General features: G+C 34.0%; 1 protein-coding gene across 1 annotated transcript in view; it reads left to right on the top strand.

Moving 5' to 3' along the window:
• The window catches only part of LOC118205093 (uncharacterized), a 44,078-nt gene extending 22,818 nt beyond the window's left edge, over positions 1–21,260 (top strand). Inside the window, exons 6-10 of the mRNA XM_085825917.1 lie at positions 11,083–11,156; positions 14,314–14,420; positions 16,803–16,867; positions 16,958–17,049; positions 17,124–21,260. Coding sequence (XP_085682043.1) covers positions 11,083–11,156; positions 14,314–14,420; positions 16,803–16,867; positions 16,958–17,049; positions 17,124–17,284 — 499 coding nt within the window. The 3' untranslated portion in view covers positions 17,285–21,260. The remainder of the gene's footprint in view (positions 1–11,082; positions 11,157–14,313; positions 14,421–16,802; positions 16,868–16,957; positions 17,050–17,123) is intronic.
• The last annotated feature ends 3,656 nt before the right edge of the window (positions 21,261–24,916 follow it).

Here is a 24,916-nt window from a genome sequence, read left to right as displayed (position 1 = left end):
TATGGGCAGGACCTGCTAGCTTAAAGGATTATTACTTATCAAAGAAAACATAAATTAATTTAAATGAAAAAAGGAAAAAAATAAATAAATAAACAAGACGACAAGCGGCATGGGTCTTTCCAAGACCTAGAAAACTTATAGAAAAAATTATAAAAAAACAGACCTGGAATGCCATCACACACACACGCACAGATATTCCATATATAGATGACATCCAAACATCTATATATGATTATATGTTTAATATGACAGCCAAACATCTAATATGTCTAATAGGACAGCCATCTATATATGAAGCCAAACATCTATATTTATATATTTGGGACACACACAGGTACAGATACTCCATATATAGATGACAGCCAAACAAAGTAAACAGATATCTTGTTTTGCATCTGCGAAGTCTTTCTAACCACAGGGAAAAGAATCAAGCTTGGATGCGTAGGAAAAATATGTAGACAGAGAACAATTTCATATTTCAGAAGAAGAAAAAAAAAATTTTTGAAAGGCCAGATGAAAGAGATGGAACAAAAAATAATGATATAAAAGGCCCATTTTAAATGCAGGTTTAAAAAAAAGGGGCCTAATTTTAGATTGAGAGAGGAAGACCAAAGTAGAAAGCCACCTATTGGTAAATGTGCCTATGTGTGCAATGAATAGTTTGAAATTTCTGTCCTTATAATGATTGTCCCCTAAAAGTGTGCTGTAAGTGTGTGTTTTGTTAAATGATTATGAAGGTATTGACTTATCATTAAAAATAATTTAAGAATTTTGTGATACTTCATTTCAAAAGTCTGGGCACTTCTGAACATTTCATTACTTATCAGAAGGGAAAACAAAGCTGAAAAACATCTGATTAGGAATGTACCACTCCAAGGGATCTTAGTGTATTTAAGCTGAATGTAAACGCCAGCAAGGCCAAAAATTGAATAAGATGAAATAAGAAAAATAAATAACATTCAAGTGTATACAACTATGTATTTACCATACTGAATTACAAAATTTTAATAGACAAAATCTGTTTAAAATCATAATTATAATATTTTAATGTATACTCTAAGTAAATGTAACTTAAATGTGTATTGTGGGTTTGTGCAAATTTTATGTTTGCACAAATATCTCTTACAACTTTGAAAAAAGCAACTTTTGAAAGTTTAAATCATTGGAACAAGGAAATAATAAAATGCTGTTCTAAAAATGTTAGACATGAAGATAAATGAATTAAGAAATGCTAAATAATTCATAAATATGTCAATTAAATTCTAAAGCATAACATAATGAAAGTGGGAAAAAAAAAGCATTTACATATATTAGAATTTTAATAATACTGGGAGGGTTCGTCACTAAAAGAGTATATAGGTGATTTTAATTAATCTAGGTAGTGTAATTTGACATTTCCGGTTAGTAATCAATAATATCTTAAATGAATCTGCATTTATTACTTTTAAATTGCTTAGTTTGTTAATTAATGCAGAATGAATTTAGTAGAACAATTTTAAATCTTGGGCATTATCATACCTGCCAACTTTTACGAATTTTTCGTAATTTTTACGAAAATGCGTTTGTCTTTACGATTTTACGATGGTAATCCATTTTTTACGATTTTTTTCCTTTTTCAAGTGTTTTTAGTGATTTTTGTCGAAATTTTAGAATTTTTTTGCTAATTTAGCGATTTTCGCCAATTGTATCGTGTTTTACCGCCAACTACCTACTACTTCGAATCCAGTAACCTGCGGTTTCTCCCAACTCACCGCTTAACCAGCCAATCCAATGCACTGAACTTGTTTCTCCCCCTCTTTTCATTGTGGGCGCCAGATTATTTTTTTCACGTTCGCTTCAGCAGTAAGGGAATTACTCAGCGAGCGTGGATTGTCGCATTCTGGTTTTTTTTTTTTTTTTTTTTTTTTTTTTTTTTTGTTTGTTTGTTTGTTTGCATGTGCTACGAATTTTCTTAATACGTTGTTGTTACGAAATGAGTTCGAAAAAACCGTATTCTCAATATTTTTGGCCTGCCTACAAAGCCGAATTTCCAACAATTAAAGAATCCTTCAAAGGAAATAACTATGCATTTTGCAACGTGTGCGTGTGTGACTTCATAATAAGTCAGGGTGGAAGAAGCGACATTGTGAAGCATGTTAAGTCTAAAAAGCATGAAGTTAATGCTTCGGCTTCGACAACGTCAAAGAAAGTGGATGATTTTTTTTTCAAATTCGGCTACGAATTCGGATGCCGATGTCATTTTGGCAGAGTGTTTTTTTACTGCATTCCTCATGGAACACTTTGTTAAAGAAGTTGAAGGGAAGAAGAAACAGTCTTCTATTAGCCGGGAGGAAAGGATTTTCTATCTTCGGATTTGAACAATTGAACAAAGCATATTGTAGTTTTGTGTTAAGTATTAACACAAAAATTAAGCATTAAGATTTTTGAAAGTGTAAATACCCTTCTACAATCAGCTTCGCCAAAATCTTCCCTGCTTATCCAAATTCTTAATGATCTTTTGAAAGAACTGTTGATTCGTGTTGCCTATAATAGTTTGGCAAATCAAAAGGATGACATTGGTCTTATAATTGGAAATCAAACCAGGGAACTTGTAAATTCTTCGAAAGATCATGAGAAAAAAGAATTTTTTCAATGTGTTAGAAAGTACTTTTCCTCAGCCTGTGAATACATTGTAAGGAAGTTTCCTTTGCAAAATGAAGTTCTTTTAAATGCTGAAGTGGTAAATTTGAAACAAATTGAAAATTCATCTTTTGAAAAGATTAGTTTTTTTATTGATAAATTTCCATTTTTGTTAACAATTAAAGAAAATGAATGCCATAATGATGCTTTAGATGAACTACTGAACCAATTTTCTGCTGCACAGTTTGAAGACTTTGCCAGTTCTGGAGAAGTTAGACCTGATGTCCTCGTTGGTACCTTAAAAAGAATAAAAAGAGCACACCAAAATATGATAGACTAGCAAGAGTTTTATATGCTATTCTCGTAATTCCACACAGTAATGCTGAGTGCGAGAGAGTCTTCAGTGTTGTGAAGAAAAACAAAACTATGTTTCGTTCTTCAATTTCACCAAAAACTCTAGAAAACGTTTTAATTGCTAAATGTTATTATCAGGTTCAATGTTTCTTCTAACCTTCTTCGGAAACATACAAGGACCTGACTAAGAACAGAGAGCTTACTAAAGCTATGTTCACTAATTGTAGTAAGTAGACAGGATACAGACGAAGGGTATACAAAACCCTTTATTTTTCTTTATATACAATGACTTCCGTACTTCGGAATACAATGACCCTCCACTCGGGGTCTAACGTAAAAGATATCAAAATAAAACTAAACTCTAATTTAACTTTAGAATAATACACGTGTAAGATTGGCCTTATAATAACAGGAAGCGTATGTAGCACAGAGACTGTGAACACTACAATACGTTTAATTTATCAAGAGGATTAAAACCTCTGGCCTGGAAGGCAAATAGCAACTGCGTAACTTCTAAGGTAAGCGGCCTGCTTCGAACTCACTGCTTCCTCTCTTTCGCTTGGCAAAAAGGCCACACTTAAATACTTGGCGTTTGCCAGACAAACTTTGCATAAAAACCTTCATGCTTATAATTCTGGCCGGAAGTAGAAAATAAGAAGTGATAGTAAAGATTTAAAATAAAATAAACGTTAGTAAAACTTAAGATCCTTACATACTTCCCGCCAGAGTTAATTAGTTTGAAACTGAGGTCTAAAACGACCTTGTTGAAAACTTTTAGCTCTAGAATATAACGCGAGGCCAACCTTTTACAATCATAACTTCATTAGAAACTAGAAAATTTAAAAGAAAGAAATTTGTTACAATAGCAGCTCCCAGGATCTACAACAATCTTTTTTTTTTTTTTTTTTTTTTTTTCTTTTCATCTGTACTGCATCTAAACAGGAGCTTTATTCAATTCTGGTTCCTTCCAGAGATCTGGAAGGAAAACTAGTTTAATGAAATGTTACACAATGACATTGCAAATAACATATAGAATATACTTCTCTTAACATTCTTATTTCATTCATGACTATTTTAATTATCTCTCCCCGTGCTCTCTGACATGTGTTGTAAAAGAACACCAAACACGAATGTGTTTATGTCTATGTGTTCAACACTTCCTCCTACAATCAAAACACTAACGTGTTAAAATTCAACATAACGAGACCTCTTAACACACCCTACTTTCAACTCTAAACCCTGAGGTACTATTCTAAAAGTGGCTAACTCTAAAGTGTAGCGTCAGAGAGCCTAACTACATCATTCAACCTTTAACATATATTCGCCATGATTTAGTCTTTACAGTCACACGAATAACAAATTTTTAACATTACTTTCACTTTTACCATATCACGGTATTTCTTAACATTTAAAATAACAGAACACATGTATATAAGAACATATCAACATGCCGTTAATTTTACACATTTGAAAACATACATTAGTAGTACATTGTTAACTTCTATTCTTTTCAAAGCAAGTGCCAATTCTTTCTACATTGAAATAATACTACATTTCAAAAAGTCTTTCAGACTAAAACTTCTTTCTTGCTAGAATGTTTTAAATAAAATTTATACAATAACTTTTTACAATATTTAAGTCTTTACACAACGCTATTATACATCAACTTTAGTTTTACGCGCGAGTAATTGAAAAACATAATAAGAAAATCGGTCACAACTCATTTCTCGCCCTTTTGGCGATAAAGGTAGACCTCGCATGAGGTAAAACTTCTTGAAATCTGCCACTCGCAGTAAGAATGAAAGATTAACTTAAGTTTGCAACGTAACATAAAATTTTACTTATCTTTGTAATATTCGGACATCCTTTTCTGGGCCCAGTCTTTAAAGGTACTGCAGACCGTAGCCTGGTTTATCCTCCTTCTTGTACGGGCTCACCCTTCAGTGCTTTCCTCTGGAAGCTTCCGTTTTTCACCAGTACGGCCACCCTTGAACACCTTCCTTTTCCCCTCTGCTTGTGGTCTTGGCCGTTTGAAGGCAGCTGTTCTTGGCGAAACCGGGAAACTTCTGTCGTGATCCTGCTTGGACCTCGTTGTTGGCCGTTCAAATTTTTCTTGTACTTTTTCCTCCGCCGCTGATGGCCCTTCCGCAGTTCGGCGACTTTTGCTGCGGAGAGTTCTGTCGGATGAGTCGATCCTCCGTTTTAAAGCCGGGTTATAGTTGCCGTCCTTTCTCCTGGTCCTCTTCACGTACGTCGTCCTTCTCCCTTCTTCATTCTGGGGGTGTTCGTGAACTCTGTTTTCTGGACGGTGGAACGGCTTCTTTTTCTTTTTACCTTCAATTTTTCCGCGGGGCAATTTCCTTTTCACTTGCTTCTGTCTCTCATTGGCTTGCCCTTGTACTTGTCGTTTTCCCACCTCTGGAACTTGTACCTGCGGTGTCTGCCGTGCTGGATCCTGCAAAAGATCCGAAAAGATTTGCATTTTATTACGATCGAAGTAGGGCTTAATTTGATCAATATTTGCGGAACAAGTTTCACCATTTCTGGCCTTTAACACTACAACAGCGTGAGTTATTTTTTCTATAACATATGGTCCTTCAAATCGTGGAAAAAATTTGGCAGTTTTATCTTCTGGTGCTGAAGAAAGTGAATGCTTAATTTTTAGTACTTCATCCCCTACTTTATAAGTTACTCCCCGTCGTTTCAGATCGTAATATAACTTCTGTTTTCTTTGTGCTACTTCCGTATTCTTTTTTGCTTCTTTTATTAGTTTTTCTATATCACCCATTTTAAATTCTGGGGCTCTTTGTTGCACATAAAATAATTTATCTAACGGTGTTATAATCTTTCTGCCTAGAAATAACTCAGCAGGAGTTTTTCCCGTTGTATCATGTTTTGCGGTCCTAAGGGCGAAAGCAAATTCATTGACATAGTTATCCCAGCTTTTATGAAAATTTTTAACATAACTACGGATAATTTTCACTATATTTCTGTTGACCCGTTCCGCTATATTTGATTGCGGCCGATACGGGACCATTTTTAAATGACGTATGCCCAGTTTTTGGCACATGTCTTCAAATATATTACTTACAAATTGAGGACCATTATCCGATATAACTTTTAGGGGCGCCCCGTATTTTAAAATATATTTATTTAAAATAGAATCAGTAACTAATTTCGCGGAGGCTCGTTTTAAGGGAACAATTTCGGTCCATTTACTAAAATGATCAACCATAACAAGGAGATAGCGACTTTTATTTAACTGACTTTTTGGGAAAGGGCCCAATAAATCGATGCCAATTATTTCATTTGGAAATTCGGATTTAATACTATTTAGAAACCCGGCCGGGTGGAAATTAATATAATTAACGGCTTGACATGTTGTGCAGGACTGGACATACGCCCTTGTTAACTTTTGCAGTTCAGGAAAGTAGACTGCCTCGCGTACGCGTTGGATAGTTTTTCGAATACCAGCATGAGAAGCTAAAGGGCTGTCATGGAGCTCTTGCAGGATATTTAATCTAAGACTAGCTGGGATAACAGGTCGAAATTCGTTGTTGGAATTCGTAGTTTTTGTGTAGAATAATAGACCATCTATTAGTTCGTAATGGGCCGCCCTATTTCTTATCGCCACAATATCTTGGTGGCTAAAATTTTCAGGATCCTTCAAATACTCATAAATACTTCCAAACTCAGGATCCTTACCCAGTTCGGTTATTACAGTTTCTCGGGAATTTATTGTACACGTTGTAAGCATTGCAACTTTTACGGTATTACCCTGTTCGTCTAATTTAATTCGTGATAGGGCATCTGCTACGATATTTTCCTTTCCGGGGGTATGCTTGATTACCAGATTATATTCTTGCAGCTTGAGTGCCCATCTTATTAACCTTGGGGATAAATTTTTCCCTGAGTACAATCTAGTTACCGCCGCATGATCAGAATATACTGTTATCGGCGCCTTTCCAAAATAGACTCGGAACTTTTCCACTGCTAACAGAACTGCAAGTGCCTCTCTCTCGGTCGCGGAATAGTTTCTTTGTGTTTGATTTAAAGTTCGGCTAAAAAATGCCGCGGGCTGCTGATTTTGCGAAAGTACCGCTCCTACCGCATAATCCGAAGCATCCGCTGAAATTTCTAAATTTTCATCCTTTTCAGGAAATTTCAACACAGGGGCTTGCGTTAATGCTTGTTTTAATTTTTCGAAAGCACTATTGGCTTCAGCCGTCCACGAGAATCTTGCCTTTTTCCTTTTTAATTTTAACAATGGCTCAGCGATAGCCGCAAACTCTTTTATAAAGGACCTATAATATGAACAAAGTCCTAGAAAAGAAGAGAGCTTCTTTGCCGTGTTTGGAGTCGGATACTTTTGTACAGCAATTATTTTTGATTCATCTGTCACGATCCCTTTTTGCGATATTTTGTAACCTAAATATTTTAATTCAGGGGCTGCAAATTTGCACGTTTCGACATTAACTTTTAGACCGGCCTCATTTAATAAAGAAAACACCTGTCTTAAATCCTGTATATGTTGGTCGAGATTATCACTAGTAATAATGATATCATCTAAATAGATAAATGTGGACTTTCCAAGAACAGGTCTTAACACAATGTCCATTCATTGCTGAAATGTTGCGGGGGCCCCAGAAAGGCCAAACGGCATACGCAAAAATGCATAACTGCCAGACTTGGTTATAAAAGCAGTCTTAGGCACGTCCTCAGGCCTGACCCCTATTTGAAAATAACCATTCGTTAAGTCTAAAGTCGTCATAAATTTGGTTGATTTTATGTTCCTTAAAATTTCTTCTATGATCGGTAACGGATATACCGGATATTTCGTTATGGAATTTAATTTACGGTAATCAATAGCGAATCTCCACCTTTTTGGATGCTCCAAAGGATAATCATTATTTTTCTTACATAAAACCACCGGGCTAGCATAACTACTTGAGATGGGCATTATGATCTTTTTACGTAGCATATCGGTAATATGCCATTCTATAATTTTTTCCTTATTCTTATCATACCGGTATGGTTTTTGACGAACCGGCAATGCATCTCCGGTGTCAATACTATGGTTAGTAACCTGAGTAAATCCTGGAATATCACTAAATAAGGAAGCAAATTCACTTACCACTTGTCGGATTCTATCTTGCTCGTCATTAGGCAGGTGGTCAAGATTTAACCTTGGCGGTTCAACCTTTTCTACACGCACTGGTTTCATTGTCAGCCTAAGGGACGCTTCATTAAAATCCAGTGTAGCTTGTGCATCTGAAAGAAAGTCTATTCCTAGGATTAAATGTGCTTGCAAATTCTTTACTATAAAAAACATCACCTTTACTTGTTCGTCCTTGATACGGATATATAAAGGTACTTTACCTACGCACTTACATTCTTTTCCTTGCGCCGCTAATACTGTCGTATTATCCGCATTATATATGCGGTATTTGCGAAAATACTTTCTAAAAAAGACTTCTGCCACACAGGAACACTGCGCGCCGGTATCCAGGAGTGTGGTGGCCGGGATATTATTTACCAACACTTCAATCTTCGGAAGAGTCAAATTTTTCACCATTACTGTATTTAACTTGAAGGAAGAGGGGTTTTCGTGGCCTTCGGATTTCCGCACCCTCTCGTCAGCAGAAATCCGTTTTAGTTTAAATTATTTTTCCTTTCCGTGCTTTCCTTCTTTTTCCCCTGGCCTTGAGACTTTTTCCTGGGTTGCTATTGAAACTGTCGACGTTCGCCGGCTGTTTTTGAATGCTCGGGTTTCCTTGCCCACTGATTCGCTTTTTCTCCGTAGCCGTATGCTTGAGTTTGTTGTAGTCTTGGCGTACCAAATTGGTTTCGCTGTTGATATTGGCGTCTTCTTTCGACGTCCGCCATTCTTCTACTTTCAAACTGGATTGCTAGCTCAAATAACTTTTCCAGTGTAGTGGGATTTCTTAATTCAATAAAGTCTTGCACTTGGGGTAGTAACCTCGGCAAAATCACTTGAATTATTTCAGGATCCGGACGGTTTCCATACAAGAGTTTGAAAACGTGAATTTTTCTTAAAATAAAGCTCGACAGGTTTTCGATTCTTTGTTGATATATGCTAAAAAGTTCCGTTTCTAATTTCGCACGATCCCTTACAACAGGGAAGGCTTTTAGTAGGGCAGTCTTGAAATTTTCATAAGTATAGGTGGGACTTCCTGCTTGACCCAAGAGACTTCTGCCGATACATTTGAACCAGTTAAGCGCTTGGCCCCTCAAAGCGCTGGTAGCTAAGGTAACTTTTTTAAACTCGTGCACGGGGTAGAGCATGAAGTGGTCATCCAATTTTTCCAAAAAACTGGTTACCGGTGAGTTTCCATTAAACGTTGCTTCTGGTTTCATCGAAGCGCGCATGGTCTGGACGATGTACCCAAATCCTTCCAGGGCGGCAGCTGGCATTTCTGGATTCTGAGCCGTTTCTGCAGGCAGCACAGGTTCTTCTTGAAATTCGACCATGGTTATTCTTCGTCGGGCGCCACTATCAGGTTCAATGTTTCTTCTAACCTTCTTCGGAAACATACAAGGACCTGACTAAGAACAGAGAGCTTACTAAAGCTATGTTCACTAATTGTAGTAAGTAGACAGGATACAGACGAAGGGTATACAAAACCCTTTATTTTTCTTTATATACAATGACTTCCGTACTTCGGAATACAATGACCCTCCACTCGGGGTCTAACGTAAAAGATATCAAAATAAAACTAAACTCTAATTTAACTTTAGAATAATACACGTGTAAGATTGGCCTTATAATAACAGGAAGCGTATGTAGCACAGAGACTGTGAACACTACAATACGTTTAATTTATCAAGAGGATTAAAACCTCTGGCTTGGAAGGCAAATAGCAACTGCGTAACTTCTAAGGTAAGCGGCCTGCTTCGAACTCACTGCTTCCTCTCTTTCGCTTGGCAAAAAGGCCACACTTAAATACTTGGCGTTCGCCAGACAAACTTTGTATAAAAACCTTCACGCTTATAATTCTGGCCGGAAGTAGAAAATAAGAAGTGATAGTAAAGATTTAAAATAAAATAAACGTTAGTAAAACTTAAGATCCTTACATTATAAGGAAACTAATTGTTATGACAGGAAATTTTCCAAAGAATTTTTGGCTAAAGCTAAAAAATGCACTCTAAATTCATTGCAATATTTTTTTTTTTTTTTTTTTTTTTTTTTTTTGTTTGTGTAACATTAAGTTCTTGTTTTATGTTTCCTAATAATTTTTTTTGTTACTACTTAATTGAGATTTACTAATGTAAGTACAATTTTCTTTTTTCTATTTGTATAAATTGTTATTTTTTTTAATATCAAAGCATGATATTAATTCTTCATGTTCTTCTGAATTTTGGAGAAATCTGAATTTGGGGGAGAAATGTTCTGAATTTTTATCTTTAGAGGTTGGCAGGTATGGCTTTATTAAAAGATAACTCACTTTCAAATATTTTAATTTTGGCAGCTGCAACACTTTTCTCAAAATCCCTGAGTTTGTTTATTAAATTTGAACAACAAAAAAATATATATCATTCTCCCGTGGGGCAACAGACTTCTTTTGATAAGTGAGTTTTCTGATTAAATTTCAAATGTAAATATCTTATGCTTTGCAGAGTGTCAACACAAGCTTTTAATTTAAATAGCTTGTGTTTATAATAAAAATTTCATTAAATTAATGTAAAATATATGTATATAAAGAGAGCAGATCCTGTGGGATGACTTTTGAGAAATCTTACATAGACAGCAATTTTCCTCTCGTTTTGAAGGTCAAGTGTGCCAAGTTTCATTAAAATCAGAATAAAACTGTAGATCTATGTGAAAGACAAATGTACAGTCACTCTTTGTTTTCATAGATGAAGAATTTTATCATTTTCCCAAACTTTATAGTAATTATTAATCTAAAGTAAATATAAACATCACAAGGAATAATAATTTTGCAAAAAATTCATTTTAACATACATTTATTCCTTTACACACCTGTGAGCATTCTTTAAAGAATTGAATGTGCATTTTAAATTTCAAAGTACATTGCTGGATGTTACATTTTAATTGCTGGAAATTAATTCATGTACATTTATGTGCAGGTTTAGGTTTGAGTATACTTTGTCTCTCATCAGCGAAACACAACTAAAAATGGATGTTGTAATTACAAATACAGGTAATTTATTAGTGGAATTTCTTTCATCTGAATCTGTGTATATTATTTTTAATGTATTTATTCTTAAAAATCATAATAATAAATTTGTTTTATATTAAGAAAAGAAATTTTTTTGATCCTACCACTGAAAATGTGGAATATTTATGTTTTGTTTAATAATGCTATTAATATGCATTTTAAGCCCACCAGCGGCCGAGCAGTAAAGTCACTGAACACTGATAGTTCGGTCCGAGGTTCGAATCCCACGAACAGGCTGGCTGCATGGGCGTTTTTGTGGTTTTCCCCATGTGTAACATGTATACAAGCCAGTTTCCCTTAGAAAGTCCTTCCCTTAAGCAGATCCCTTCCCTTAGGCATCCCTTCCCTTAGGCAGATAGACCTAGTGTGCTTTGCCATAATTAAATACATATACACAGTATGCATTTTAAAAAACAGCTATATCTTGATCTTCATTAACAACGGAAAAATAAAATTGAGTATTAAATCCACCTGTATTATTTCTCTCCTTCAAAAGTTTGCCCGTTGTTTTTGATAGAATTTATTTAACTGGGTTCTAGTGGTTACTTTGGCAGTTCTTGATTCACATATCTGATAAGACATGGAAGTTTGTATTGTTTACATTGGAATGCATATAGTTAAAAATCTATTTGTTGGAAAAACCATTTTAAGAGATTGACAGTAGCTGAAGATGGATGCTAAATCTTGAGATTCCAACCATTAAGCTTTGGTGAGTATGTGATAGTGAGTGAGTTGCTTATTTGTGATTTTGGCAGCAAATAGAAAAAAAAAAAAAAAAAAAGAAAGAAAGAAAAGAAACACTGATTTTCTGGGTCCATTTTGCAAGAGAAAGCCATTAGGTTCCATTAGGGATTTTAAGAACAGTGGTTGGTTCAACAAGTGGAGGAAGTATTAGGTGTGTGTGTGTGTGTGATTATGACAAAGCCTCGAGGGCTATCTGCCTAAGATGAGGGATGCCTTCGTGGAGGACTTTCTAAGGGAAACTGGCCCATATACACTTTACACATGGAGAAAACCACGAAAACACCCAGGAAGTATTAGGACATCAGACAAATGTTGTGAAAAAAAAAAAAAAACTGTCTGACTTGAAAATCATTCATAAATTCAAATAAAATTTCCTTTGTCTAATTGGAAAGGAGGACCTGTCTGGAGATCAAATTTATAACTGTAATGAGCCTTCAAACATTTGCATCCCAAAAAGAAAAAAAATATCACCAACTATAAAAGCAGTGGGGAGAGAGTTAAACAGTATTAACATGCTGCCTACAATAATGAGCTGAAACTAGCACTGATAAATAAATGGGGAAAATCCCTTGTTGTTTAAAAATGTAAAAAATTGTGAAAATGAAATTTATGCTTTCTTTGACCTGCCTTTTGGTATAGGAATCGGTGAAATACATAGATGAATGGAGCCATTTTTTAAGATTGGTTTTATCAGTAATTTATTTCCTTGGTTAAAAAGTTTCTAAAATCGAAAAATCAGCTACGGAAAACTCTCCTATTCTCAATAATGCCTTCTCCAATCCTGATGTATAACAGAAACACAAATATAAGAGTCATTTTTCTCCATACTTATGTACTTTGTCAATCATTAGACTAGGACATTTTGAAAGCATTAAATAAGAGCTAAAAACGTAAACTTCTTTTATCTGTTGTCTTAGCCACTGAGGAAGGGTGTGACATGATCAATAAACTAAAGAAAACAGATATGGGAACCATAATGGGATGGATTTGTAAAGCTTGGAATTGAGTCAAACATATAAATTCATGGAAAAAGTTTCTGAATCATTCAGGAAATAAGTTTTAAAAAAGCAGAGAAGAAACAGAATATTGTGAAGTAGTTGAAGAAAATTCCAAATTGTGAGGAAGTTACAGATGTTGATGTTGGAGAATGGGTTGAGCAGGATAAAAACTAAATTTTTAGGAGAAGATAAAAGAGTTGCACTAGTAGAAGAGAATGAGGATAAAAATAAAAGTGAATCAGAAGAAAAAGAGATGAAAGGGACAAAAGACCACTGAAGAAATAGATGTCTTGTTAATGAGAGGAGCAAGGTGCACCTACTGTGGGCATTTGATTCTCTCGCTTATGTGGTATAATTGTTCGAAAGAAAAATGAATGTAAGAGATAGTCTAGCATCAAAAGATTTTTTTTTCCTAGAAAGAACTAATCATGTCTTCGTTTTTTTTTTCTTTTTTAATTTTAACAATTACTTTAGTATATATTGTACTTTTCTGTATTTTGTATTGTGCTAGAACTTTTATTAGAGTAATATGTAGTAAAATATTATGGGTTGTAAATAGCTAATCTTTTTTCCTGAAAACTCAGTATTGTTAGTAACTCATAACCCTCTCAGATGATGTTTGCGAGACTACTGTACAGTTTATTTAGAATCTGTTGATTGCTGAAATTTCTATGGAGCATTCTGCTTGTATGCTGTCCATGCAGTCTTTTGTTTTTTATGGATCTGTGTGAGATGTATAAGACATAAACTCAGAAGTTTGTATTAATAATTGTTTTTGGAATAGAAAAATACCAGTGTAAAATCTAAAATTAGGCAAAAGCAAACACATATTGGCATAGATGTCGAATAAAACTCTCATTTTCAAAGATAAAAATATAAATCCTTCCTCAGGAACCAGTCTTTTGCCTAATAAAAATTATTGCTTGTATTTTCTTGGCATTTTCTTTATAGGTGAATAGTCTAAAATTACTGTCTTTTGACGATTCTGATCCATAGTGTGCATTTTCCTTGATTAAAATGTTTGTTACTTTCTGAATGATTTTTGTAAGAAATCACTGAAAAAATTTCAGTAGTGTGGAGCGTTTTGTGTTGGAGTATTATTTATTATATTAATCATTTCCAAAATATTGATTATCAAACATATTAATATTGTATTTTAAAGATGATGTTTAACATATTGTGACTTATATACACGTCATAGTAGATAAGACATAATGAAAATATTAATCATACTGTAAATTGGTTCTGCATTTATAAACATAGAGCAATGAATATGATATGATGTGAATGTGAACACATTTGTAATGTTAATTTATTTTGTTGTGTATTAAAAATTGTCTTTTAAATTATATATGTTATAAATTTATATATATTTATACTATATTTTATATTTTCAGGTGATTCATCATTTTCTTTCACATTCCTCTTGCATACTTATTTCTCTGTTCCAGATGTGACATTATGTAAAGTCACTGGTTTAAAAGATTGCACTTACATAGACAAGGTACCATTTATTTTATTTCTGAAATTTTCATCAAATGTAGATAAATAATGCTTTGGTTTGGTTTATTTGGTTATGGAAAAGCACTTGAGGGCTATCTGCCTAAGCCCCATTCTGACATAACAGACTATCTGATAATTTATTCCTGAGCTCTTGTCATATAAATGTTCAAATCCACCCTGTTCGAAGTATTAAATGGTTGGACCAATAAAAGTAGGCAAATGACTTATCATCTTGTTTTAAATTTCAAAGTAAAATAACCCAAAAGAAAATTTTAAATAAATACTTTTTTTTATTTAACCTTCAGCCTGACAGTGAAGCCTGATACAACTTAGTACAGAAAATAAATCTGTAATGGAGTCTGTCAGCATGTAAGGGTACTGCGATTTTAGAAGATAGAGATCACACTTGTTATTCGAAATTTACGGGGTTAATGTCCAACAGAATTTCACATTAAACTGTGTTATATTTGTAGTGATCAGGTAGTGGATCATACTACAATTTTATGTTGGGCTACTGTGCTAACAAAAACATCAGCAAATTAAGTATCAACACGAAGTGTAGTGGCCACAGCCGGGACCTGCACTGAACAGCATACTTAAGGAACAACAATTTTTAGAAGTTCCCAGTGGCAAAATGCCTAGCCAGTCCTAACCTATTGCGATATTTGTACTGAGCAAGAGAGAAAAAAGTTCATGAAGCAACATATGAGAAAATATCAGAAGGTAAATAAAGTGATTTAACCAGCACTAGTATGAGTATGCTGCATTTTGACAGAACCTTTGTTGCAGGGAATAGCTTGTGTCTGGTTTATTTCTCATTGCTTGATGCAACATTATTGAAACGAAGAATAGCTGATGAAGGTGAAGGATTTCTTTCTCAAATAATGGCAACTGACAAAACATGAATTAGAAATTTTGGCTGGCATTAAAGATCCAGTAGAGAAATCCGTTTTTCCTGCGACTTGAAAATTTCTAAGATGTTCAACCACTGGTGAAATAAATCCAGATCTCTACCTAGGATTATTAAGAAGTTATTTCTGTGAATGGTTGCAGAAATTGTGGAAAAATTCCATAAAACATTGCCTGACTTGATTAGGGATAGGAAATGGATTTTGAAGGGAAGTATCAGCAGGGAAGTTTACCTCTGCAACCATACAGTCCTCAAATTTCAAACTATTCCCCAAACTGAAAGAGCCCCTTCCTGGAAGTGATTTTCCTCTTTGAAGTAGGTTTCTTCAGCAGTTACCCAAACCATTCAAGGATTGAATGAAAGTGATACTCCACAAGAATAGCAAATTTTCCAAGACATTGGATCATGATTCTTGTGAAGCAAAAGGAATTACTACAAAAAGAAAAAACTGCCTCAAATATGATTAACCTGCAAAAGGCCAAAGGACTGCAAGTGTCACCTGAGCTGCAGTTAAGATGTCGGAGAGCCGTAGTTTGGCCATGACTGATTTATACACTTAACGGATATTAAATATTGCGGCTGTATTTTTGTAACAGAAAATCATACAATTTATAGTGATGTATGCATTTCTTCTACATTAGTGCAAACACTGACGTAATCAGAATAGAAAAAGACTTGTAAATTCTAATCTGGGTTTTGTGCTCTAAAAGCAAATGGTGCAATTCTTTGGAAGTTTAATTTTTGTTAAAGACAGAAATTGCACAAGAGCTGGTTTAGAGAATAGAGAAAGGGTTTTGTACACATCCTCGTTTCAGCAAAATTTGTCTTATGCATATTTGTGAATGTGAAAAAAAAAACATCTTTTTGTAATGTGGTGTATTTGGAATAGTTTTTTTATTATTATTATTATTATTTTGCTGTGAAATAGGGTATTAAAAATTATCTACATAATTATTAACAGGGGTCAAATCTGGAGAGTAAAGGTATAGGTAAGTACATGTTGTATTCAGTAAGAAATTGCTGCATGCATATGAGCCAATGCAAATATTTGGAAAATGGTTTTCTTTAAAATGCTCTGAAATGCAGCATTAAAGATCATCATCTTAGCATCTAAAATTATCTACTTAATTCTTATCATTAAAAGCCATTTGCTTAACTTAGTGTTACATGATTCTCCTAAATATAATGTAGTTGTAACCAGTCAGCATTATATACTGATATAAGCTTTTAAATTTCTTTTTAATAAATATTCAGGACTTTTAATGCAAAAAGGAAACTTAAAAACATTTGCAAATAAATTTTAAAACAAATTTCATTAAAAAGTATTAAAGATTGCACCCTTAACAAAAAAAAAAAAAGGCTTAGCTGAGCTAAATGGGATATGATTTGCATTTTATTTTTCAATTTAATCCTTTAGTCATTTGCATTGTTGCCTTAGTCCACAATTTTGTAACTTTTTGCTATGTATGTTAGGTCAGAAATGGTAAAGAATTTATTGAAGATCGAGAAGAAGTCACAGTTTCTGAATTCACCGATCGGTTAGTACTACTTATATTTCTTACTGAGCATGTTGTGCAATCACTAAACTAGTATATGTGTAAACTTATTTTTCAATATATTTATTTTAGAATTTATAAAAATACTTCTGTGGTGCACAAAATAAAGAATCTGTCTGGTGATCGTGAAGGAAGTATTGAAAAATTTAATCTTCCTGATACAGGTAAGAAATATTTTTATGCTTACATTTTCTGTAATATTCTATAAATATATTACTCTGACTAATTTTTTTAATAGTCATTTGGAATCCTTGGATAGAAAATGCAAAATCTATGACAGATTTTGACGATGATGAATGGAAGAATATGATTTGTGTTGAAGCAGGTTATGTTAGTTCTTCTGTTGCATTGCAATCCTCAAAATCTTTTCTTGCATCTCAGATTTTAAGCGTGCATTGAACTGGACATATTCTTTATTGTCGCTAAATATGTCTGTATCAAAAAAATATCACTTCATTATATATGTATATACTTATTAATCTATTTTTATATTTTTATGCTGTTGTTAATTCCTTAATTATATCACTGTTGAAAGAAAAAATATTTTTGGAAATAAATTTGTGTTCGCTTTTATTTCAACATTATTTCATTATTATAGCATCGAAACTGTTACATTGTTCAAAAATAAATTTTAAAAATGGACAAAATTTGTTTGTGTATTTTTCATTTATATGTTTGCATAATAAGTGCAATAAAACAGTTATTAAATTAGAAGTCAAACAACAAAAATCAACGTTATATTTTCAAATTTTCATAGCAATTAAATTTAACTTCTAAATTAATACTTGTTCAGCATGTTACTGTATCTTATTTAAAACAGTTATTATTTTATTTTTCAAAGTAATTTTATAAAACATTCAGATTTTAATGACTGAACTATTCCTTATTTAGTTCCGTCAAAATATAAATACAGAATATCTTTATCACTACTTACTCTTAGGGGACCCATTCGCCAAATTGTGGTGGTGACGAATCATCGTCCACCACCTTTGAGTTCAGTCACCACCATAAAATCATTAGATTGTTTTGAAGCAGGAGAGCTGAAAAATGTGCAATGCCCTCTCTGGAACTCGAACCTGCACCTCTCGAGTACACGCCGAGTGTGCTACTGACACACAAAGGCATGCAGAAAGGAGTGAATTAATACCTTATATCTCAGTCCAGTATTTTCTAACATTTACGTGCATTATTTTGAGTTCAAATTATTTCAAAAACTATCTTTTCAGCTCTGTATTCACTATATTGATGACATGTTCTCATTTTTTGATTGTAATAAAGAAGATTTTTTTGAAGGTGTTTATATGATATGAGTGTGATTGAGCTAATTATCCAGTTCAGGGATGTCAAACTCATAGGTACGCTTGGGCCAGACAAACAAGGTTTAACTTTAGGCGGGCCGCAAAAAAAAAAATCAATATTCATAGAAACATAGATTTATTTCGAATAATACAATAATAAACACATATATATATATTTATATAGAAAAGAACAAGAAAAATGTAATGTTTACGTCCTGATACTTGACATCTCTTCTCTGCTATTATCTTTCCTATTTCAGGAGAAATTTTGTTTTCAGTGATAACTTTCAATGCTGACCCAAGGTGAGCATCATTAATACGGTTTCTAATAGGAGACTTATTACCTTTCATGACTGAAAATAAGTGCTCGCAACGATAAGTGCTACCAAACATGGAAATAATTTCATATGCGAATTTTCGAGTATTCTCAAACCTGGCTGGTAAATATTTGTAAAATTCAGGCACGCCCACTTCAATGAATTTTGCTTTCAAATTTGAGTTGCATTGAATCTCGATCACCTCCATTTGCGTATGGCTGGGTACTGAGTCAATACTTATTGAGAAATTCGGAGAAAACAAAAAAAAAATTGTCTTCGAGGGAACTAAAATCATTAAACCTCGTTTCAAATTCAGTTGTTAAATTTGCAATTTTTTCTGCATATTTTTGATACGAACAAGTATTATCTAAACTTGATTTGTTCATGCTGCACATCGGGAAGTGCGTCAAATCTTCATTTTTAAGTTGTTTTTCCCAAAGAACTAGTTGACATTTGAATGCTTTAATTATGTCAAACATGTTCGTAATGATATGATCTTTTCCTTGTAACGATAAATTTAAATTAAGTGTTTGGTTATATCAACCAAGAAAGATAAATCTTGTATCCATATTGGATCGTAAAACAAACTTGCGTCTTGATTTTTCGTTTTTAAAAACTGACATATTTCTTCTTTCAAATCCCAGAATTGTTTGAGAATCTTGGAGCAAGATAACCAACGTACCTCGGTATACAAGGACAAACCCGAATATTCACTATCTAACTCACTTAAGAAAGCAGTGAATTGACGCTGATTTAAACCTCGAGATCTTATAAAATTTATAACTTTTTTTATATATGACAAAACATTCTCCATATTTATTACTTTCGTGCATAGAACTTCTTGATGTATAATACAATGCATATGATGAATGTTTGAACCGTGAATTTCACCAAGTTTTTTTCTTAGTAATGCTACGAAGCCCTTGTTTTTTCCGGTCATTGATGGAGCACCATCTGTAGCTACAGAATTTAATTTTGCCAAAGGTAAATTGTATTTCTTCAGAAGTCCAAAAACACAAGTAAATATATCTTCTCCTGTGGTAGTACCAGGCATCGGTATTAGTTCCAGTAATTCCTCAAAAATGTTAAAATTCTTGTCACAAGAACGAAGAAACACTGCTAATTGAGCTTTGTCACTAATGTCCGTGCTCTCGTCACAGGCAATGGAGAAACTTTCGAAACTAGATGATTTTGCTTTGATCTGATCACTTAAATTCGCGGCTAAATCAGTAACTCTTTCCGCAACTGTATTTTGAGACAATGAAATTGATTGAAAAGCCTTCACATTTCCAGGACAAACAATTTCTCCAGCTTTCATTAGGCATTCCTTGATGAAATCACTGCCAGTAAAAGGCTTCAAATGTTTAGCTATCAACTCGGACAGGACGTAGCTTGAGTGTACCGCCACTTCACCTTCTTGCAATACTTTACTAAACATGGACTGTTGCTTTTTCACTCCTAACTTGAGCTCTTTCAACTTTTCTTCTCTCATTAATCCTTCATAATTGTTATATTTCGATTTGTGTTGTTCGTAATGACGTTTAATATTATATAACTTTGGTACATTAATAGTATTATTACATATCAAGCAGATTATTTTATCTTTTATTTCACAGCAAAAATATTCTAATTCCCATTTTACTTGGAATATTCTATGTTCGTCAGCGATTTTTCGTTTAATTTTACTACCACTTGGTTTTGATATAGACATACTGAATACAAAGGACTGGAATAAACACGGTTAACGTTAAAAGGTTAACAAAAATTTATTCTTTCCACAAGAGTTAAATCAAAATGCTGAAATATTTCTTCAAAAATATTCTAACAATATCACAAAATGTCAAACGTTTAGCAAAAATCAATTCAAAACAGAGAAACTAATTCTATCTCGCAGCGAAATCGCTACAAATCAATCACAGCATTAAGTAAACAAACAGTTCGCTAGAACTACAGCTACTACTGAGATGAGTTGTTTGTTCTCGGCTTTTATAAGCTTTATAATTAATTTCTCGAATATACTGGAAATATCTATAAATATCTGGATTTTTGGGGATGGCAACAGCAATTAGGAGATATTTATTTATTAGGTATTAAATGCACGCGCTGTTCTATTTTTAACCTTCCAACGCAGCTCTTTTCAAAAATCGTCTGCGTTGCTAAGGCAACATGAAGCAAATCTAATTACAATTCTAAATAAAAAAAACTAACTAAATAGTAACTATGAAATCCGTAACAATATGAATTAAGTAATAATTAATAATAAAGCAAAGTGCATGCACCAATATATCGTACAAAACTATGATTGGAAAACTGAGACCACGAGTTTGGCTATCGGGGGATGCGTACAAGTTCTGAGTTCACGTGTTTCCCAAAAGCCGAAGGTAGCTGAACGCAAGCTACTCACACGCATTTGTAATTTAAGTAGTGTGTGTGTCAGCTCGCTGTGAGTAATCTAACAACACTGAATAAATTATCGTTAATTACTTAGCAGTAAACATTTCATTTTTTTCTTCGTCGATATGTTATTTTATTATTATATATTATTATTTGCTGATATATTGGCCGGGCCGCGAGTTTGACATCCTTGATCCAGTTCATTGTTGAAATTGAATTTGATAATTCCTTTTCTTCCCTAGTTATCTGCAACTAATTTGATTTCAGCATTATTGTTTACCATTTCTGTCTGTTTCCCTCACCTGCCTATGCTAAATTTTTAATTGTTCTGCTAAAATAAAAAAATGGCATCCTTTTTTACTCTTATGTATATTGTATTGTATACATTAAGTGTATTGTATCATTGATAAAGCCTTTAAATTTTTTTCTCTATCTATCAAGAAAGATATTTTGGTATGAGAAATAACCAGTAATAATTTTGCTGGTTAATTTATGCTGTGAAATTGCTGGTTATAATCCATTTCATTCTTTCGTAGGTTACAAAATCATTCAGATGCTCGCCCCGGAAGTTTAACTTTCAGATCATTTTCTCACCTCTGAGTAAAATTCATTCCTGCAAATCCCTTTTCTGATTTTATGAACCCTTGATTTTAATTCATAGCTTATCTTATCATTGTATTTTGTCGTATGTCAGGCCAAACAAAAAAGACATATTTAAAATTCTGTGTAAAGGAATATTAATCTTATGTTTCAAAAGTAGAAATAATGCATAGTAAATCATAATTGGACACTTAATCACAATTTTGACCTCAGTTCTGCAAAAATTATCAATAAAGCTTTTTTAATTAATAAACAACATTTCTTTTAAGCTATTTTCACATGTATGCAAGTTTTATTCTTTAGTTAATGGTATTAATTCCAATCCAGTTTAGTTAATTATTTTCCTTCCTAACATTTTCAGATTTCTAATATCTTAGTTTTTCATGTGTCTTTGTTTTCCTCAACAAATGATACAACATTTATGTTTGCTTATGTTGCCTATTGTTTTCAGTTGCTCCTTCAAGCTTGCGAAAAATTTTTGTGCTCCTGAAGAACTACTTTCAAGATCGATAAAGTTTTTTTCAAAATCTGCAACACACTAAGGTTGCTTTTTTGGCCTATTTTTTTTTTTTAAATAGTAATACAAGATCCAGTTGTGACCAGTGTCATGTCTTGTACAAAGATAATGAATCCCAGATTAATCTTTTTTGTTTATTTACAACACACAATGTATGTTATATACATTTTATATAAACAGAAAACTATATTTATTAGGGCAAAATTGCTGATTATTACTTTGTAATTATTACTTTGATCAGTCAGCCTCTTATGCCAAAAGCCAGTCTCCAGTTAACTCTTTTCCTTTCTCCACCTGGAAGGCAGTACTTTCTTTTAGGATTAAAGGTTAGGAGGACAAGGTAGTACAATTAATAAAGCATATTTAAGTAAGACCTGATGTAATATTTTCTTAAACTGGTTTGGTTAATCTTAAACTCCACCTGGTGAATCATTAGAAGATATCTTAGAAAATGTAAAAGTCTATATATTTTATATGGATGGTACAAAAATAATTGACGCAATGGCTCTCACACCAAAACTATTATGGAACAGGGAAAACGTGAAATGGACATAAGGGACGTGAGCTGCTCGAAATGCATAGATATTGCTGGTCGCAGGCGAACATTATAAGTCAGCGCCCGTCTCTTTTCCCGCTATCATTGAGAGCATGGACGGCAATGATGGAAGGTGACTATAATGGTCAGCATTAGACAGCAGGATGTCTATGGAAGAAAAGCCTACAATGTTGGGAGATCCATCATTGTATGGTGTCAGTGTGCGGGAACAAAGCACCCTCAAGGCTGATACCATTGGTTGGCCAAGTTCAGCAGTGGAGTGGAAACCAAAGCCAAAGATGTCAGTGCGGGATGACCAGCAACATCGCATACAGCAGCAAATGCGGCAGACGTGTCAGATTTGATCATGGCAAGCAGGCACATAATGTTCAATGAGATGCAAGAAGCGACAGGGCTTGTGCAAGGAACATTGCAGGTGATTGTACCTGGTGATTTGGAGATCACAAAAGTGTGTGCCTCATGCATTCACACCACAACAAAAGGGAAAGCACATCGACATCTGCAAAGAACTTCTTGTACTACATGATGCCAATCCAGATGACTTTTTCACCCGCCTGGTCACGGTGGGATTAATCGTGGTTTTTGCATGATACTTCTGAAAAAAAAATGCAGCTCCATTGAGTAGAAACATGCATCAAACTCATGTCCCAAAAAGCCTAGGCCGGCATTGAGCATGCCAAAACAAATGGCAATAGTTTTCTGGGGCATTCTTCTCGTGGACTGGCTGAAGTCTGGGGGGCACCATCAACAGTAGTTGGTACTGCGATGTTGCCAGAATGCTGTGACGGTGCATTCAACAGTGCTGTTGGGGCAAATGGGCTCGGCACGTGCTGTTGCAGCATGAAACACACATCCCCACATTAGCCAGAACACTCGCGACTATCTCGAGGCATTGGGCTTCACTGTGTTGCCACACCCTTTGTACTGCCCAATCTGCCCCCCCTCGGACTAAATCTTGTTTGAAAAGAAGAAGGACACAGTCGGCCAACATGTGGAATCCTCTGCTAAATTGCATGCAATTGTCCATAGACAGAGCACCAACACCACATCAGATTGGTTTACCAAAGCCCTCTGGCACCTTCCAGCCAGATGGCAGAAGTGTATTGACTTGGGCAAGGGTTATTTCTAATTGATGGACTATCCGTTTTTTGTTAATAAATTGTAGTCTCTTCTGTGGTAGCATTTGCGTCATTCATTTCTGTACAACCTAACCTGTTTTAAAATGAACTTCTGTGAATAGAAAAAAATTTATAATAATTGCTAATCAAATAAATAAGTAACCTCATAAAATGTCCTTCTAGTGTAATTAACAAAAAGTTGTGAAAGATTTTGCGAGATTAAGCAATTTTTTTTCCCAAATACGCGAGCTATCTATCAGTTGTAAAGTTGTAATGTGAGCTGTGCCCTCTTGCATTCACTGCAGTGCGTAACTGGAATGCGAGCTGAGCTTATTAATAATTATCGAAAGATAGCAAAAATATATTTGGATGAAATCCTAGCCTTTCATAAGATTTTACGCTTCAGTAGCATGTCCATATTTTCGTCTGATAAATGACTGCAACACAGAATGCACAAGTATTTTGAGAGTGAGTTGCATCTACACAGTAGCCAACCTATTCCCTGGGACTCGAACTTAACGATATCTTTTGCATGCCTTAGAGGAGTTATCTTTTTTCCATTAATCCCTTCCAATTTTGTTTCAAGAATTTGGAATTAACCCTTTAACAATAATAGCTGTCGCTGCTTGAGTGAAAGAATGGAATTTCAGTGAGAAACTTCATTGAAAATTGAAGATGATCATAACTGTGTAAGGACGGTGTGCTTTGTTTCAATCCATTTCATGCAAAACTTTTTGTAGTGGTAAATTTTAGTGGCTGAAGGTTTCGTTCTATAAATACGCTCTTTTTTATTTGCATTGCATTGCATATAAATCCAATTTTCCAGATAGAATAAATTCGAAATTCGTATTTAAAAGTTTAGAAATTATGTTTAAATGTATTTTCTTTAATGTTGTTAGTATGCTTGTGAATAAGTACTTCAGTTCCCTGCATTCTTGCAAAATTTGGAAGGAATTAAAGCTTACCTTTGGTACTGTTGGCAGTATCGAAGGTCTATAGAAGAACCTTCTCTAGATCCACAGACTTTGGGCATTATCTGCTCCATACTGCCGCATGCATAATTTTTGGGTTAACTGTCTCAACATTTTTCTTTAATTAATAGAGTGATTTTCCACAATCTGACAAAACCAAAACTGAATTGGTAAATTAATTTTAATAATATTACCTGTTTATGATTCAGTTTTAAAACATGCAATTTTATTTTTCTTCGGATGATTTACCTGGAACTGCC

Source organism: Stegodyphus dumicola, chromosome 10 (assembly GCF_044657685.1).
Source record: "Stegodyphus dumicola isolate Sdum_Otavi_A_Nest chromosome 10, ASM4465768v1".
Taxonomy (NCBI): Eukaryota; Metazoa; Arthropoda; class Arachnida; order Araneae; family Eresidae; genus Stegodyphus; species Stegodyphus dumicola.
The sequence above is the reverse complement of the archived record's forward strand: the minus strand, read 5'-3'. Positions and strand labels throughout refer to the sequence as shown.